Source organism: Cyrtonyx montezumae, unplaced genomic scaffold (assembly GCF_038088225.1).
Source record: "Cyrtonyx montezumae isolate F1298 unplaced genomic scaffold, pur_monq_1.0 scaffold_2, whole genome shotgun sequence".
NCBI lineage: Eukaryota > Metazoa > Chordata > Aves > Galliformes > Odontophoridae > Cyrtonyx > Cyrtonyx montezumae.
Genome location: NW_027071936.1, coordinates 11,595,997 through 11,611,990, shown reverse-complemented (window position 1 = coordinate 11,611,990; position 15,994 = coordinate 11,595,997). Strand labels below are relative to the sequence as shown.

Genomic DNA, 15,994 nt, shown 5'->3' with positions numbered 1-15,994 from the left:
GCTTTTATCAGTGCTCCGAAGGCCACCTCTGTGAGTGCATCTCAGTGACTGTGGATCCACAGTCCTGAGTGCTGCATGCAGAAGCCATTGAGCCTTAGAGGAATATGTTCCATAAGGCATGTGCAATCGCTGTTATGAAGTGCCACCTCCTTGTAGATATTTGTATTTCACTGCTCAGTTTCTCTAGCCATAACTACAGTAAGTAGGAAATACAGAATTCTCATCAACATTTGAGAGGAATTCTCCTTTGTAGGTGCATAATTATTTGAAATAGCATTCTCTGGAAGTAGCTAGGAGTGGTTTACTGTCATGCTGGAAGCGTATCTGAAGTAGGGCCCTATTGAGGGTCAGTTCTGGGTCAACAGTCTCCCTAATTACTTGGATAACAAACTGCAAAGTAAATATGTAACTATGCAGATTTGGAGTTTCTCCTCTGAACAGCGTCAGAATTCAGAAGTATTTTCAGTTCCACTGAGATCAACATGATGGCATTTTCAGTAAAATGCAGAGGGCTACACTGAGAATAGGAATCTCAGGTGTGCGGTTATGAAATACCTCAAAGCAGCTGTTTTGGGAACTGCTGAAAGGAAAGAGCTGTGGTTGCATAACATTAAATATGAGCCAATAAAGTTAAATTATTGCAGAAGTAGGCAGATCTAATTTGATATGAAGGTATTATTCCATTTTCATCAAAGCTGGCAAGTGTAACTTTCAGTACTGCTGGTCAAGGTGGTGGGGCTGGGTCAACTTCATGAATCACCTTCATTCCTGTGTTGTTTGGTAGGGTTAATGGTACTTGTGTTCTTCCTGATGAGCGTGTCTCATCTCTTTTTAAAGTCTCCAGTTTGGATGTTAATTTTGGATATTAATGCTATTTCCATTAATAATCTGCTTGAGTTTTTTACAGAACTTTCTATTTATAAGGTTTCCCTTGCATTGAAACTGAATCCTGTTCCCTGAAATTTAGAATCACAGAATCACATAATATCAAGTGATGAAAGAAACTCATGAAGTATCATTGAGTCCAGCTCCTGCCTACGCACAGGGCCACTCAGTACCCAAACCCGTGTTTCTGAGAGTGTTGTCCAAGTGTTTCTTGAAGTCAGACAGCTTGAGGCTGTGAGCCCATTCCATTCCCACCAACCTCTGGTGAAGAATCTTTTCCTAACCCTAACCGGGTCCTCCCTGACACAGCTCCATGCTGTTCCTTGGTCCTGTGCTCTCTGGTGACTGCTGCAGATCAGCACTGCCCCTCCACTCTGTCAGGAGCTGTAGGCTGCCATGGCAGCTCCCCTCAGCCTCTTCTTTAGGCTCAACAAAGCAGGGGACCTCAGCTGCTCCTCATACACCATGCTCTCTGGACCGTTCACCTTACTCGTGGCCTTTCTTTGGATGCTAATAGCTTTATGTCCTTATTCTGTGGTGCCCAGAACTACACAGTGCCCGAGGTGAGGCTGCACAGAGCATAATGGCTGGCAGTGCTGGGCCTGGTGCACCCCAGAGTGTGGTTGGCTCTTCTGGCTGCCAGAGCACACTGTTGACTCACATTCAGCTTGCTGTCAATCGGATCTTCCAGGTACCTTTCCACGTGTCTGTTCTCCAGCCTCTCATTCTCCAATCACTACTTACATCCAAGCTTGCCACATCAGTCAGCACTTAGTGAATTTTATGTGCTTGGTGACTACCTAGCTGTCTTCTCTGTCAAAATATTTCCACATGGCCCCGATGTCCTCAAGGGAGTGAACTACTTCTAATTCAGTATCGTATGCAGACTTGCTTAGCATGCATTCAAGTCCGGTGTCCAGATCATTTATGAAGACTGTAGAGAACTGCCCCCAAAATGGAGCCTTGAGAAACCCCACAAGTGATGGCTGCCAGCCTGATGTAGCCCCAATTACTATAATTCCTTGAGCTTGTTTTGCCAGCTGGTTGTTAACGAAATTCAGTGTCTTGTGGCTGGAGAAAGGTGTAGAGACAGGCCAAGGAAGGACAAGAACTATAAAATGCTTAGGAAAAAAAAAAAGTAGATCTACAAGAAAGAGTTGAATAAAATTCAATTTATTTTAGTGTAAAAGAGAGAAACGTGTTAGAAAGGATGTGATACCCGTTTTGCAGTTCAAGAAATGGTAAACAGGAGGAGACAGGAAAGATGAGTTGCTCTTTATGGCCACTGTGGGAATGATGAAGAGAAGTCAACTTCACTGCAGAAAAAAAAATAAAATAAAAAACGATGCAAGAGATTTTGGGGAAAAACTGAGTAATTAAATATTGGAGAAAGATGGAGGATACTGTGGAATTATCACTGTTGGAGATTAATAGCGTAGTGCATCGGCAAAGTGTAGTTGATGCTGCTCAGAGCAAGGACCGAGTGGATAAACTGCTTCGCATACTTCATCTCTGTGCTCTGCAGTGCTGTACTGGGGCAGCACTGCACTGTTGGAATCTGTTCCATCCAGAGCAAAACGCAAGCATTTCTGAAATTGTCTTATAAGCGAGCGAGGTAAAAAGCAGTAAATACAAGCCTCCTATTTTATTATACTGGTCCGAAGCAACAGAGTTGAATGGTGGTGGCATGGCAGTACAAGTTGATTCTTCCAGCCAGTACTCCATTACATTTTATTGCTGCATGGCAGATGTCAACAGCGGGGCAGTCTGCTTCATATTCTCTTCGAGTGCCATTTTGTCAAAGGTGTGTCAGTGACTTTGTCCATGTAGAAAGAATTGTGCTTGTTGGCAGTTGTTAATGCTTGCTGAACATTGATAGAGATTGAAACAGTGGACATGAGCGCAGTGGGGTGGTAGGTGGTGCATTTCAGCAGTGGCAAGAGTGATTTGAAAGAAAAGCCAAGTTCTGGGTGGCTGCACACAACACCAAAATGAAGAGCGTCTCGGTTGCCTCGTCAGCAGATTAGTACCAGAGAAGTTTGTAAAGAGCTGAATATTGGATTTAATGCATTGGAAGTTGTGGTGGCAGCATTCAAATACGACAAAATTTGCACTAGGTCCCTCAAATGCTCATGCTGGAACAGAAAGAATACCGCATGCAGGTTTGTCAGGACCTTTTTGGGATGATGAAAAATGGACTGCATGGGAAATGTTTTCCTAGCAATGATATCATCGTAGCAGCTGTGGAACAGTGGATCATCTCTGCTGGTGCAGATTTGTACAAGCATAGCATGCAGGTTCTTCTTCACTGGCAGAAATGCGTAGCTAGTGGTGATGACCATGTTGAAAAATAGTATTTTGTAGCTGAGTATTTGCTCTGTCAGTTAGTGTTATTGTGCTTTTTGTTTCTGTTGTAGTTTACGTGGGAATATATATGAAGTATTTCTTTTGGAGCAATATACATTTTTATTGTTACAGTCAGTTTAATTTGTAGTTTAGATAAAACTAGGAAAAAAGAGTCAAAATATGTTTAAATGAACACAATTTTAAAAGTGTATAATGTAGATTAAAATGTACTTTCAAAACTTCTTTTCTCCTGTACCGTGCCTCCCTTTGGATGTACTGAACGTGAACTAAGAGCAAGAGTGGCATTTGTGGATGTGCTTGGATTTCTGCAGGGTCTGGCCAAAAAAGAGGAAAACGTGACATGTCCATAGATCAAATCGTGCATGTTTATTCCTTGTCTTTAAGCTGTCCAATCCTGTCAGATTTAAGTGTTACTTATTAATTAGTAAGCAGTTGCTAATGATGCTGGCAGTGCCAAACTGTGTCATTATTTCCGTTATGCCTACCGTTTCATTCTGCTGAATTTAGTCATCAGCTCTGATCTTATTCTCTGCTGAAAGCTTGCTTCTACTGATAGAGAGTTAAAAAGAAAAATAGGAAATTTTCATCACTTTTTTAATTAAAATTTCTACCTATATCCTAATACTTCAGTCTCACAGCAAGTGATAAAATTTTCTTACACTTTCTATCTCCTTGGAGAACAGAGCTGTCAGTAATAGTTTTTAAATGGTGAAAGGTGAGACATCTATTTTCTTCCTCTCTAACTGTGGTCTTTGTATAATTAGATAAACTGCATTGTGTGTACAGTGCATCCCAAATATCACTGTAGAAACCACCCTTGAAGGGGCCCTGCTTTGCTAGTGTAATGTCCTTGTGGCACTGTCACATATGATAAATCTAAGTAATTTTGTGTTCTTGAAGTCCCTGCATAGCTCATCCTTTGCCAACTTTGTTGTTTCCCCTTTTCTTTCTCCCCTTGGTCTGTCCAGTCGAACTGGTGAGTCTGCTTGGGCATGTGCATCTCAAAGGTTTGTTCCCAGGTCTTCCTTTTAGGTTTAGGACAACCTCCAGGTTCATGTTTGGAGGTTCTTCATCTACCGCAGGTCTAATGGGAAGGTTCCCGTATGCTCCCTAAAGTGGATAATCGGTTTCAAGGGAGTGTTAAGATCCTGGCTTTGCTGTCTCCTTCTGCCTTTCCTGAAGAGTAAAAGGTGCATGTCTGAATGCACTTTGTAGGGCTAATGCTGTAAGATCTCACTTTCCTTATCGCTTTTCACTTCAATCCGTGTGCGTGTATGTATATGTCTTTATTGTTATCTAGAAATTTCTCATCGAAACTCCATACCCATTGTGCTAGACGCTTAAGTGAAAGAAGTGTCTGTACCAAGATAGCTCAACATTTTCATGTATGTCAAGATGCAGCAGACTGGGGGAAGGGATGCACTGTTTGCAGTAGCAGTAAAATAGCTAATGAGAACAGATGTCAGCTCACTGAAGCGAGTGAGGCAAAGACACCAGGCGAACATGATGGAAGGATTCTAAGGAGGAAAAAGTGGCATTATGATGGAGCGTTTACCCATGCAAAAGTGGAAGCAAGTGAGAAAGTGTGGTTGGTGAGGGCTTAGGAAAGTCTACCTTAAAGGCTGTTGTGGCTGAGTCAAGGGGAGACTGGGCAGCTCAGTGGCTGGTACAGTGAGGTACCCCAGGTCACATTTGTGGAAAGAAGTAGGGGAGGGATGTGCAGTAAAGCTCTGAAGCACTTTCTGGAGGATCTGAGGGACAAAACTGACAAGTTTTGAGGCTAGGAAGGAGGCAGTGGTTGTAGCTCAGGTGCAGAGTTTGCAAGTGAGGATGGCACCTGGGTGGTGGAGCTCAGGTGTTTGAAATACAGGTAGTGCTGGTAAGGCATGCAGTGTGGGCTCAAAGTCAGTTACAGGTGATGGGCTCGAGTGAGGAGGAGGATTGTGGTGATATTCAGAGTGTGTTCCTATTGCAGCTTCTCTTACGTTGTTTTAAGTGCATATGACATCTTTTTTTTCCAGTTGTGATTTATATCTAGTTACTGAAATGGCTTTTCTTTTTTCTCCTTTACCTACTCTAATGGTTTTAATGTGTATGTGTGTACGTGTGTGTGTATATATATATGTTTCTTTTCCTGTGCTGTTTCCTTTCATGTCTTTTTGGTTTGTCTGTTTCTTTTGCTAGTGTTCTCTGCTTTCTACCAGAGGGTAGCATGTGTTTGTATAATGTGCACTTGATATGTCTTACTCAAATATTTTCTGCAGTATGGATGAAATTAAGATCTGTTGAATCAGGATCAGTTTGGTCCTGGCTCTGATAGACCTATGTGAATGTTAATTGTTGTTTTTGATAGGCAACAGGCAATCTCTGAATGTCATATTTTAAAGAAAATTCTTATTTCTGGAGATATGGATTGCAAGCATTGCAATTCACATATTCCTACACAGAAGTTTAGGTAATTTTATAAACTTCTGATGTTCTTTAGAGCACTGAATGCCAGTTTGAATTAATTGAAGGATCATTTTGGATTGTTTGTTTGTTTGCTGAAGTTAAGCACAAATACAATTCTGCAAATTAGATATCGCTGTTATAAAATTGCTGATCTGAATCATAATATTTATGTGTTCCTTTGTCTGCTATTGATAGCATTTTGTTCTTTGGAATTTTGGACCCCATTTCTTTAACAATAATGCTGATGAAAATTACTGATTTTGAGCCTATGAAAAATAGTTTCCAGTTTTGAGGCTGTGTTTACTTTATGTTTGCTTCTTGGGAATGGATGGAATATAGATTAGTCCCCTCTGGATCCAGCTTGTGTCGCAGATCACGTGAAAACTTGCGTAGAACAAGAGGGTTCCCAGATTTGACTGTCTGACAGCCGTATAACAGATGAAGCATCAGTGCTAAGGAGCCAGTTGTCCAAATGTGAGTCCACCCTAGTGTCCAGACAATTGCTGTTCTCAAATGATTAAGTCCAGTCTTCTTGCTGAGGGCGATGAGCAACTGTGCTTGCTTGTGAAGGTTGCTCTTACTGAGATCTTCAAGCATGTGAAAACGATATGTCGTTCTGTAGAGTTTGAAGGCTGTCCTTTGAACCCGTTGGGCAAAGGTCTGCCCAGCTTTTGTCTGTCTCTGTATTTAGTCAGATGTGTTGTTTTTCTTTGTAGTATGATTTATTGTTAGAGCTACAGGGGAGGTCTGCTGGGCATGCTTGTTCAAAGTGCAACGTCGTTAACTTTCCAGCTACTTCACCTTATTTCAATTTTTGTTGTCATGTGCAAGGCCTCCTAAAATACCTAAAAAAAAGAAACAACAACATGTTAGGTGTTTTATGTGTTAATCTCAGGTATACCTGCAGAGCATCTTTGGCTATTTGTTTTTGTTTTTCTTCAGCTTTTACTCTGCCTTCATTTATTTAAGAATACAGGGATTATAATCTGATATCTTGGCTGCAGTAGCGCAGAGCAGGAGGGGCAAGAGACGCTTGGCAGCGCTGTCATTGCGGTGATGGTTCTGTCCCTAACTTTGTTACTTCTCAGGCTTCATCTGAGGCCTGAGTGCTTCATACACACCCTGTCCCCTGGTCTGTATGGTGACCGTATGGCTTTTCCAACATTTCCATATGGCCATCCTGATAATCCTGGCATTTTCTCACTGTCTCGGGGGCGGTTTTATAGTTGGTATTCCAATTAGAGACCAAACGTGCAAAACACTTTTAAAAGACAGGCTTGAAGTACGTATTTCTCTGCGCTCGTATTTAATCGTTAGTTGTTGGTTTCTGTGGGAGTTACCAAACCAGTTGAGCTGGAGCGCTGGCATGAAGCCAAATGAAAAATACAGTTTTCTTCACTGTAAACATGACTGTCAAGCAGTAATGTTTTTTCTCAGCTTCATTTTAAAGGCATTATAACGGAACAAAATGAAACTAAAACACATTTTTATGCCAGTATTATACATGGAAAAACTCTATTTTTTTTCTCTCTCTTAATGAAGAACTCAGTGAATAGAACATATTAAATTATGTTGTAACAAATATGTAATCAGTTATCTCTATCAGTGGATACTTGATAGTTGTTAAACCAATGTATTTCTTATTCTGGTAGTGTTACTGTGAGAATGCATTTTTGGCCTCTGCAGACATGCAAGATATGTAAAGTTATTTATTTTTAGTTCTATTTTGATAACAGAAAAAAAAAAAAAGCCTAATGCCTGATAAAATTTAATGAACAACAGCAGCAAGCATTAATCTCTATCCATTCCTTCAGGCATATTTTCAAAGTCTCCTTTCGGTGACTGATAGCTCTGGCAACTCATCATCCAATGTTCTGCTGAACTTGGCCGTTCTTGCTTTGCTTTGGGGATTTTTTTTCTTTATTTTTCTTTTTTCTTTCTTTAAAAAAAAAATGCGGAAGTTTGGCTTTGCCTTTCTAAGATAAATGTGAACTATATTTAATGCTCGCAGTGATTTCACCACTACGTCATCCTGTAGGTGCAACTGCACCAAATGGGGAAAAACAGCATTTTCACTTACTTTTCAGAATTAAATTTAACAGTTGTCTGCACTGTCTGTCCGTAACGCCCTCCGTCTTATTTTGCAGAGTAAGGAAAAAGCTTTTTTAACAAAATGTCTGAGCAGCTGCAGCTTTGTGAAATGGCTTTTTGGGTACTAAGAGCAGAAATTGCATCTTGAAGAATGGGTGCCAGCATCCGTGTAACGTGGTGCACCAGAGGATGAAAAATCCTTCAGTCGTGCTTCATTGTTTGGATGAGAATTTTTGCTTGGTAATAGAAAAGTAAGAAATAGGATTGGAGAGGAGGTTGAAGGGTCATCTTATTTGTCTGTCTCTTGAAACAGAATCCGTTGCAGTGAAACCTCTCCTGGCTAACATTTGTCTCACATCTTCCGTATCATCTCCAACTATAGCAAGTCCAGTGTTTCTCTATGTAATCCATGCTAGTACTTCAGGTAATTAGGAAGTTTTTGTCAAGTATATGTGGATAGTTGAACAACAGAGTTTTGAATTGAATTTTATTAGCGCCAGCACATTTTTATTTGCCTAGCTAATCCTTTATTAAAAAATGCAACCCACATCAGTTGGTTTGGATATTTGCAGGCGTAGAGAAATGAAGAGATGATTGAAAACAGAAATTTGTGCTGTAGATGAGTTAATGAAATGGTGTTTGACTCTCCAAAGAGGAAGTTACAAATGTTGCACAAAGATCTCTGATGTTCTCTGCAGATCTCCTGGCTATGTTGATGCAGAAATCAGTCAGGAGAAGCTTTCTTCCATGGCTGATGGAAATAACACCAAGCTGATGCTCAGGTTTTTCACTTCCTGCTAGGTTCAGTATGTACTGTGACAGCAATGAATTATATTTGAGTTTTTGAGACGATAGGCCAAGAGTGCGTATTTGACCAGGCACTTTTGAGATCTTGCATGTGAGTGCTACCGCTGCAATTTTATGTCACAGTCTCCTGGGATTTCCCTAACAAACAAGTTTGCTCTTGGAACTGGCTTATACCAAGATCCTTAGGGGTCGTGGTACTGTGCCATGAGGAAGTGCTGGCAGCAGCAGGCTGTTGTTGCATTGAGATGCATGTTTTTCTGAGTTCTGGCAGCTGTATCCTGCCTTGCAGTGTGACCACAGCCTGTGGGTCTGGGCAGGCAGCCCCAGTTTCAAGGAAACAGGCAAGCACTAATGGCCCCAATCACCAGCAGTAGTCTCAGGACAATGGCAGCACATCTGTTCAGGAGATTTTTCTCCAGTTCTAGATTTTTAAGAGTTTCAAAAAGAGTACTGAGGCAGTTCTGTGGATCAGAACAGATTTAGAACTTTTTTTTTCTGCACGCTTAACGATAGACTTACTGATGCCAGTAAAAGGGATGTTATAACTAGAGGGAGATATGAGTCCAGACAAGAGTTTTAGGTGTGTACAGACATATCAGAAAAGATTTGAGAGGAGGTGCTCTGAAAGAGCTGTGAACATTTACATTTAGTTTATTGTCTTTAAAGATTATTTTTCTTTTTCCAATCATTGCCTCACTTTGAGTCCATCTGAATGTGTAGCAGCATATGGGGGGAACTTTAAGCTAACTGGTGCCTTACTTAGGGTTTTAAATTTGAGACTGTTATTTTGCTTCTACTTTGCACTGTGTTCAGCTTGGAAATGATGTATCTGTCCTTTGCTGGTTTTGAAGCAAATCACAGAATTACAGGACCCTGGGCTGTGCTGCCACACTGGGCACCATCTTTCTTTTCTCCTAGTCAACATGGGAGCAGAGGTAAAAGGCTCCTGTTCTTCTTTGTGCAACTTCACTGACAGCTTATTTTCTGCACAGGGGAAGTCTAGGCATGCATAACTAGCCAAAGTCAAAAAGGAACTTTGTTCCAACTGTAATTTAGTGCCACTAAGGTGAGCTTAGATGCTGCGATTGACATCGGTTGCAGATAGAAGAAGTAACTGGAATAGGGTAGATGGCAGGAAGCGAGCCTGCACTGCCTCTTCTGGATGTACTGTATACTGAACAGAAGGGGAGCATTGTGTTGAAATACAGCTTTTCTGAGATAAATATTTAACCTTCAAAATTGAGTTTGGAATACAAAATTAATGAATAGCTTATTCCTCCATGTTTAGGGATAAATGTAAACTGCTGCTTAGGGATCAAAAATTGAGAATTGTAATGAGCTACTTGACGAAGGCAGGGATGGGCTTTTTTGGGTGCTCCTTGGTGTTTTGTATATTTGTTTTCATGATCTTCTTGCTTTCTATTTCCCATTCTTTCCACACACCATAGGATAATTTTGCTGGGTTGTGAGCAGGGCTTACTACCTACTTACATATCCATGCTTCACATGGCAGTGCTGCGAAGGAATCCCACCGAGCACGGCTGGCTTCTGTGCGAGGAGTGAAAGCACACTAGTGTTGTTGTCTTCCAAGAACACTTAGTAAAGAAAAGTAGGGAGGTTAGCGTTAAAGCGAAAAATAAATAGAATAGAGGAAACCTGATAACCAAGAGCTGATAGGAGTGTGGCTCAGTGTGTTTTGCCTAACTGGGTACCTTTTCATAGTATTTTTTCAGAACTCACTGAGAGAGGAGGAGGCTCTTAAGGAAGGATCAAAGCAACAAACCCAGGGGGATTTGACTAGATTAGGCTGTTCAGAGTGGATTGATTGCCTTTCAAGTTGAGGCACAGTCAGGGTGTGTACAAGGGCTCAAAAGCTTAGGAGGGCTCCAGGTTTGCTAATTTTAGGCATTGCCAGGGAGGCTTCTTTTGAGTACAGAATGCAGTGCAGAACATGAATTGCAAACCTGTAGGTGATAAGTGATCCATCTAAACTGCAGTACAAATAAACTTCTGAAATGCTTACAGAACCAGCTGCTGTAACTAGGATGTTTCATTCAGGTATGTGTAGAGACATGGCAACGCAGATTACTGGACACTGCTGGTTGTAGATGCACACTAAAGCCACAAAATTTGTACTTAAATGTTTCTTTTGTTCTTTTTACATTCTAACAGTGCTATAAGCCAAGTATTTCTTAAGGTTCTGGTGATTTTGGTCTTTCACTTGCAAACTTCTGTGATGCTTTGATTTTCCGTGAAGCCAAGCTTCTGCCAACTTTTCACACTTTCTCTACTGACTTCGTTTTTGTGCCGTTTGTCTTCACAGCCCGGAAGTCCAAAAAACTGGGCAAATTGAAAGGGATGCACGAGGAACAGCCACAGCAGCGTCAGCAGCCACCACCCCAAAGCCCCGAGGAAGGGACGACGTACATTGCTCCAGTAACTGAGCCCTCTGTAAACACAGCACTTGTCCCCCACATGTCTGCCATCTCACCAGCACTTACTCCCTCTCCTGTCAAGATTCTTGAAAGCATTGAACCAGAGATTGTGTATGCAGGATACGACAGCTCAAAACCAGACACAGCCGAGTACCTGCTTTCCACCTTAAACCGCCTGGCTGGCAAGCAGATGATTCAGGTGGTAAAGTGGGCAAAGATACTTCCAGGTAGGATTGCGAGACACTTGGTGAAATTTCTGTTCGATCTTCTAGAGTTATCAACTATTTGCCTGATAAATTGCATCTTTAGACTGTGGGCTGGGTTGAAAGCCCTCACAAAGGGGAGCAGGATGAATGTCTGATAGAATATTGTTGGTTTTTTTCATTTGTGTCAACTTTGTTTCATATGCTTGTAATCGATATTTAAAAAGCTTTCGTTTTGAATAGTAGCCTCTGTAGAAGAAAACATGTTTTGTAACTAGAATGAAAAATTATGGTTTTGCTTCTTCAGAAATGTACTTTGTGTGAGTGTTGCTCCCATTCTTGACTGCAATACTAGAAAAATAAGAAGTGATGTATTCAGTGCTTGTTTTGCCAGCCCTCGGAGGGCATGACATAGTTGACATGTATTTTCTGTTTGGTTCTCTAGGATTTAGAAACTTGCCTCTCGAGGACCAAATTACTTTAATTCAGTATTCGTGGATGTGTCTGTCATCATTTGCCTTGAGTTGGAGATCATACAAACATACAAACAGCCAGTTCCTCTATTTTGCTCCAGACCTGATTTTCGATGAGTAAGTATTCTTTAATGGTCCTTATAAGTTCAAGCTGGAAGGATTATTCTGTCTTGATTTGGTTTTTAGTCTAAGAAAATTTCAGCTAATCCCAGTTTGAACAGTAGCTAGAAACATTTTTCTGTGATTCAGTTTCAATTAGCGAAGCTTTGCTACTGCTGTCCACTTCTCCTTGTGTATGTGTATGTGTTCACAAACTGGAAACAAGCTCCTGCTGGCTTGAAATGTAACTGATACATAACCAAGATTTATGGGAAAAAAAGGCAGTTTTTGGTATCTACTGGAGCTTGGAGAAATATCTTACTAATAGGAAATCTGAATGTTTAACTTGCTGGGTTTTTTTTGTTGTTTTTTTCAAAGCAGACATATAATAGTGCTTTTGTTAAGAATATACAGCTGTTCAATGAGTTTTCTTGACAGTCTTTAATTACCCTTCTTTGCAATCATGAAAGAAGCCAAAATGTTTTTTCGGTAGTGAAACATAACATTTTTTATGATGCATTTAAAGAAAAAGAATGATCAACCGAGGAACCATTCCTTCTGCGTATGTACGTTCCTTTGTATTTTAGATTTGTGTCTTAGTGCCTTGCCTTTGAAGAGTATAATTTAATTTCTTTTCCATTTACCTAATGTTTATTCCAAGTCAGTTAAGTCAAAACTTGAATACACAAGCAGCCAAACTGTGGTCACGACATGTACTTATCCCAGAAAGCATTTTTTCTAGAGGTAAAAAGGAGACGTAATCCATAGGATATGGATGCTGTTGAAGGTGGAATTAAAACAAGGGGAAAAGTAAAAAGAATGGGAGAAGAATTAACAAAAAATGACTTGACACCCAATCTCTTGAAGTCTTCTGAAATGCTTTTTTCTTCGAGGAGATACTTCGTCACTGTCCATTTCAGTATTTTTTATTTGATTTAAGGGATTTGATTTAGTAGCTTAGTGGGTAGGGATGGTGATTGGAGGATGGTTGGGCTAGATGATCTTGTAGGTCCTTTCCAACTTAATGTATCTGTGAATCTAAATAATGCATATGAGATCTGGTCTCAAAGCAGTGAGCAATATCAAAGGAGGATCATTCGTGGATTGCTTTTTTTTTTTGTTGTTGTTGTTGTTGTTTTTTTTTCCCTTGAGAGAAGAATCTGGTGATTCACTGCATGCGATGGAAAGTGAATTGTTGGCCATTTTCCTTGTTGAAAGCACCTCCATTATGACTTGGGACATTAAAGAATTATCACCAAAAAAGCATGTGCTGCTAAAGCTAACTGAAAATGTGAACTTTAATGAACATTCTCTTAGGGAAAATGCAGACCTAAAGGTTTGAACCCAGAAGTAACTTTCCCTCATCTGAAGTCAGTCTGTCTAGGGGGTCAAAATTTATTGGACAGGGAAATCAATCTTACTAGCAAATAAAAATGTACATGCATTGCTGGCAGTCTTGATACTGCAGTTAGAAGCAGCTTCCAGAATTCAAGACTACTTGTGAATTTTGTGCTGCAAGTCTTGAAGGCGGTGCATGCCGGAATTATTCTGAGGCTAAGATGCGGATCTAGTTGGGAAAAGGATAGAAAGAAAGAGATTTCTTAATGAAATATTAAGGTTGCAGAGCATGTGCTCGCAGACCCTGGAATCTTCATTTTTGGAGGTGTCCAAACCTTGACTGGGTCCTGAGCAGTAAGCTCTAGCTTTGGTGTTTGCCCTGCTTTGACCTTAGGTGGAGATCTCCAAAGATCTCAACATAATTTATTTTGTAAGCCTCAGTTCAGTAAAAGGAGCTCTTTCTTAATTTTGACATAAAATCAGAGGTGAATTACTGAAATTGTACAAGTCAACTGATGCAATTCAGTATAAAAAACACTTGGGTAAGCATAAAACATTATAAACAGTTCTGCAAGACTGAAGATTCAGAACAAAAGGTTCACGTAGTATTAAACTGTATGTACATATATATGTTTGTATATGGAAATCAAGGATATTTTGTCTGGTTAACATCTCCAGTGAAAAAAAATGAGATTGAATCAAGCAAACTGTAAAACATGATCTAACCTAAGAACTATTGCTCAAACAAACAGGCCCAGATGCATAAGCAGTTAATGATGTAATTCCAGTACAGTTCTAGTACAAGTGATTTTTCAGTGCCCGTGCTTTATTTAGTTTTGTTTCATCTTCAGTATCGCTACCTCAAGAAGCAGATTGCCTCATTTTTTCTCATAGCATTTGCCTTGTGTGTCTGTGGTAGACTTAAACCTTGATGCTAAATTTTACATCTTTTCCTGTTTATGAAATTGTACTGGTTTGAAACTTCGGAATTGCAGAATCCTGATTCTGCCTTTTATTTTTTGAGTACTGTGAACTTAGAAATGTTACATGTACTTACAGACACAGGCTTTCCTTTCTGTGGCATGAGGTTTATCAAACCTCACTAAGGTTCATTTGATGCAACTTTTTAAAATTTGTGTTCCCTTTGGGACTTTTAAGAGAGAGATTATTCCATGTAGAATGAAAAGGAGATGCTTGAAAATGACTTTACCTTTTGCTGGCTTGAGAAAGTCATGTTCTATTAGCACCAGGCCAAGATTTTCTTGATATTTCTTCGTGTTTTGTCTGGAGAGGTCATTTCCTGTCCTTGGGCAAGAAGTAATTAGCAGGGGCCCTTGCCAGTATGCTGCCCAGAGGGTTCAACATTTTTCTTCAATGAACAGTTAAGAAAGAGTGAAAGTAGAGGTTGGCATTAGCAGAGTTATGTTGCTTTGTTTTGCATTAAATGAATTTTCCATTTACTCTCAACTGCTGTGAATTAAAGGAAGTTGTAATGTTTCTGGAAGGCCATGATATATATTGTTCTATTTCTTATTCTGAAGGCCTGTAAACAAGACAAGTAATAAATGAAAACCTCTGCTAGGCATTGAAGCACCTCTGATTGTGTAAATACAGAGAAAAATGCCCCCTAGTAAGTACACAGTTTGACTTTCTGCTAGGCATCTGATCCTCACCCTCTACTCTGCCCCAGGGGGGATCTGATTAATGTTTATGAATATCTAAAGGGAGGTGGAAGGCAAATGGATGAGGCCAGGTCCTAATCAGTGTTGCTTATAGAGCAAGGAGAATGGCCTGAAACTGGAACATAGGAAGATCCGTACGAACATGTGGATGAACTTCTTTATGGTAAGGGAGATGGAGCAATGAAACAGATTGCGCAGAGAGGTTGTGGAGTCTCCTATGGAAATGTTCAGGACCTGTCTGGACGCCTACCTGTGTGACCTGTTGTAGGGTACCTGCTTTAAGCAGGGGTGACCTCTTGAGTTCCCTTCCAACCCCCACAATTCTGTGATTTCTCTGTATGTGGGTCTTTAATCCACTTCCTTTGTTGCACAGTAATTGTAGACCAAAGAGTACAGTAATACTGAAACACGGTGATGAAACATTTGAGTATGTTGAAGTGCAGCATCAATATTTCTACAGTATTTTGCAAATGCTGTGTGAATGAGTGATGTTGTTTGTTTTCTCACTCCTTTGATTTTTCTTGGTATGTCATTTGTGGCCCAGGAATAACTCATAGGTGCATAAATGTGCAGGCTCTGCATTTTCTATCTGTTTCACTTTATTGTAACCACCATAACAGTTTTACAGAGATTTTTAAATTTTTCAAGGACTTCAGTCCTTGCCTAATTAAAAACAGTGCCAGGTACTGTATGAAATACCCAAAATTATTAAAGTGAACTTTAAAAATCAAATCTAAAACCTGAAGGCAGTTTTCCTGAACATTTAGATCAGCTCTGTCCTTCCCCCTAGTCCCATCTCCGAAGTGACAAGTCATTGAGATGTGTCTCAATCCCTTACAATAAAAATAAAAAATAGTACAGCCAGTAGCTTATTGAAAATTAATAAAAATATTAAGAGCAAAGTACAGTGATCGATATATTGGCTGGTGCTTTTAAATGATAAGAAATATTTCATGTTATGGATTTGGAACTGAGAAATGACTGTTGATTATTTTGTTACTGCCGTTTGGGGCAACTGTGTCACTACAATGGACATCAAGTCCATTGGGTTATTTTAAATAACCCAATCTATGTAACTGAGTGCTGTATATGTAATGCACTTTACCAAACTAACAAAGCTTATTACAAAATGACTTAAGTCCTTCTTTTATAGCACAAAAATT

The 15,994-nt window shown here is 40.1% G+C and overlaps 1 protein-coding gene across 4 annotated transcripts in view; it reads left to right on the top strand.

The window, feature by feature from the left end:
- The window catches only part of NR3C2 (nuclear receptor subfamily 3 group C member 2), a 196,153-nt gene that overhangs the window by 156,816 nt on the left and 23,343 nt on the right, over positions 1–15,994 (top strand). For all 4 annotated transcript variants that reach the window (XM_065736372.1, XM_065736375.1, XM_065736374.1 and 1 more), the window contains exons 5-6: positions 10,925–11,263; positions 11,685–11,829. In XM_065736372.1, the coding sequence (XP_065592444.1) occupies positions 10,925–11,263; positions 11,685–11,829 (484 nt within the window). The remainder of the gene's footprint in view (positions 1–10,924; positions 11,264–11,684; positions 11,830–15,994) is intronic.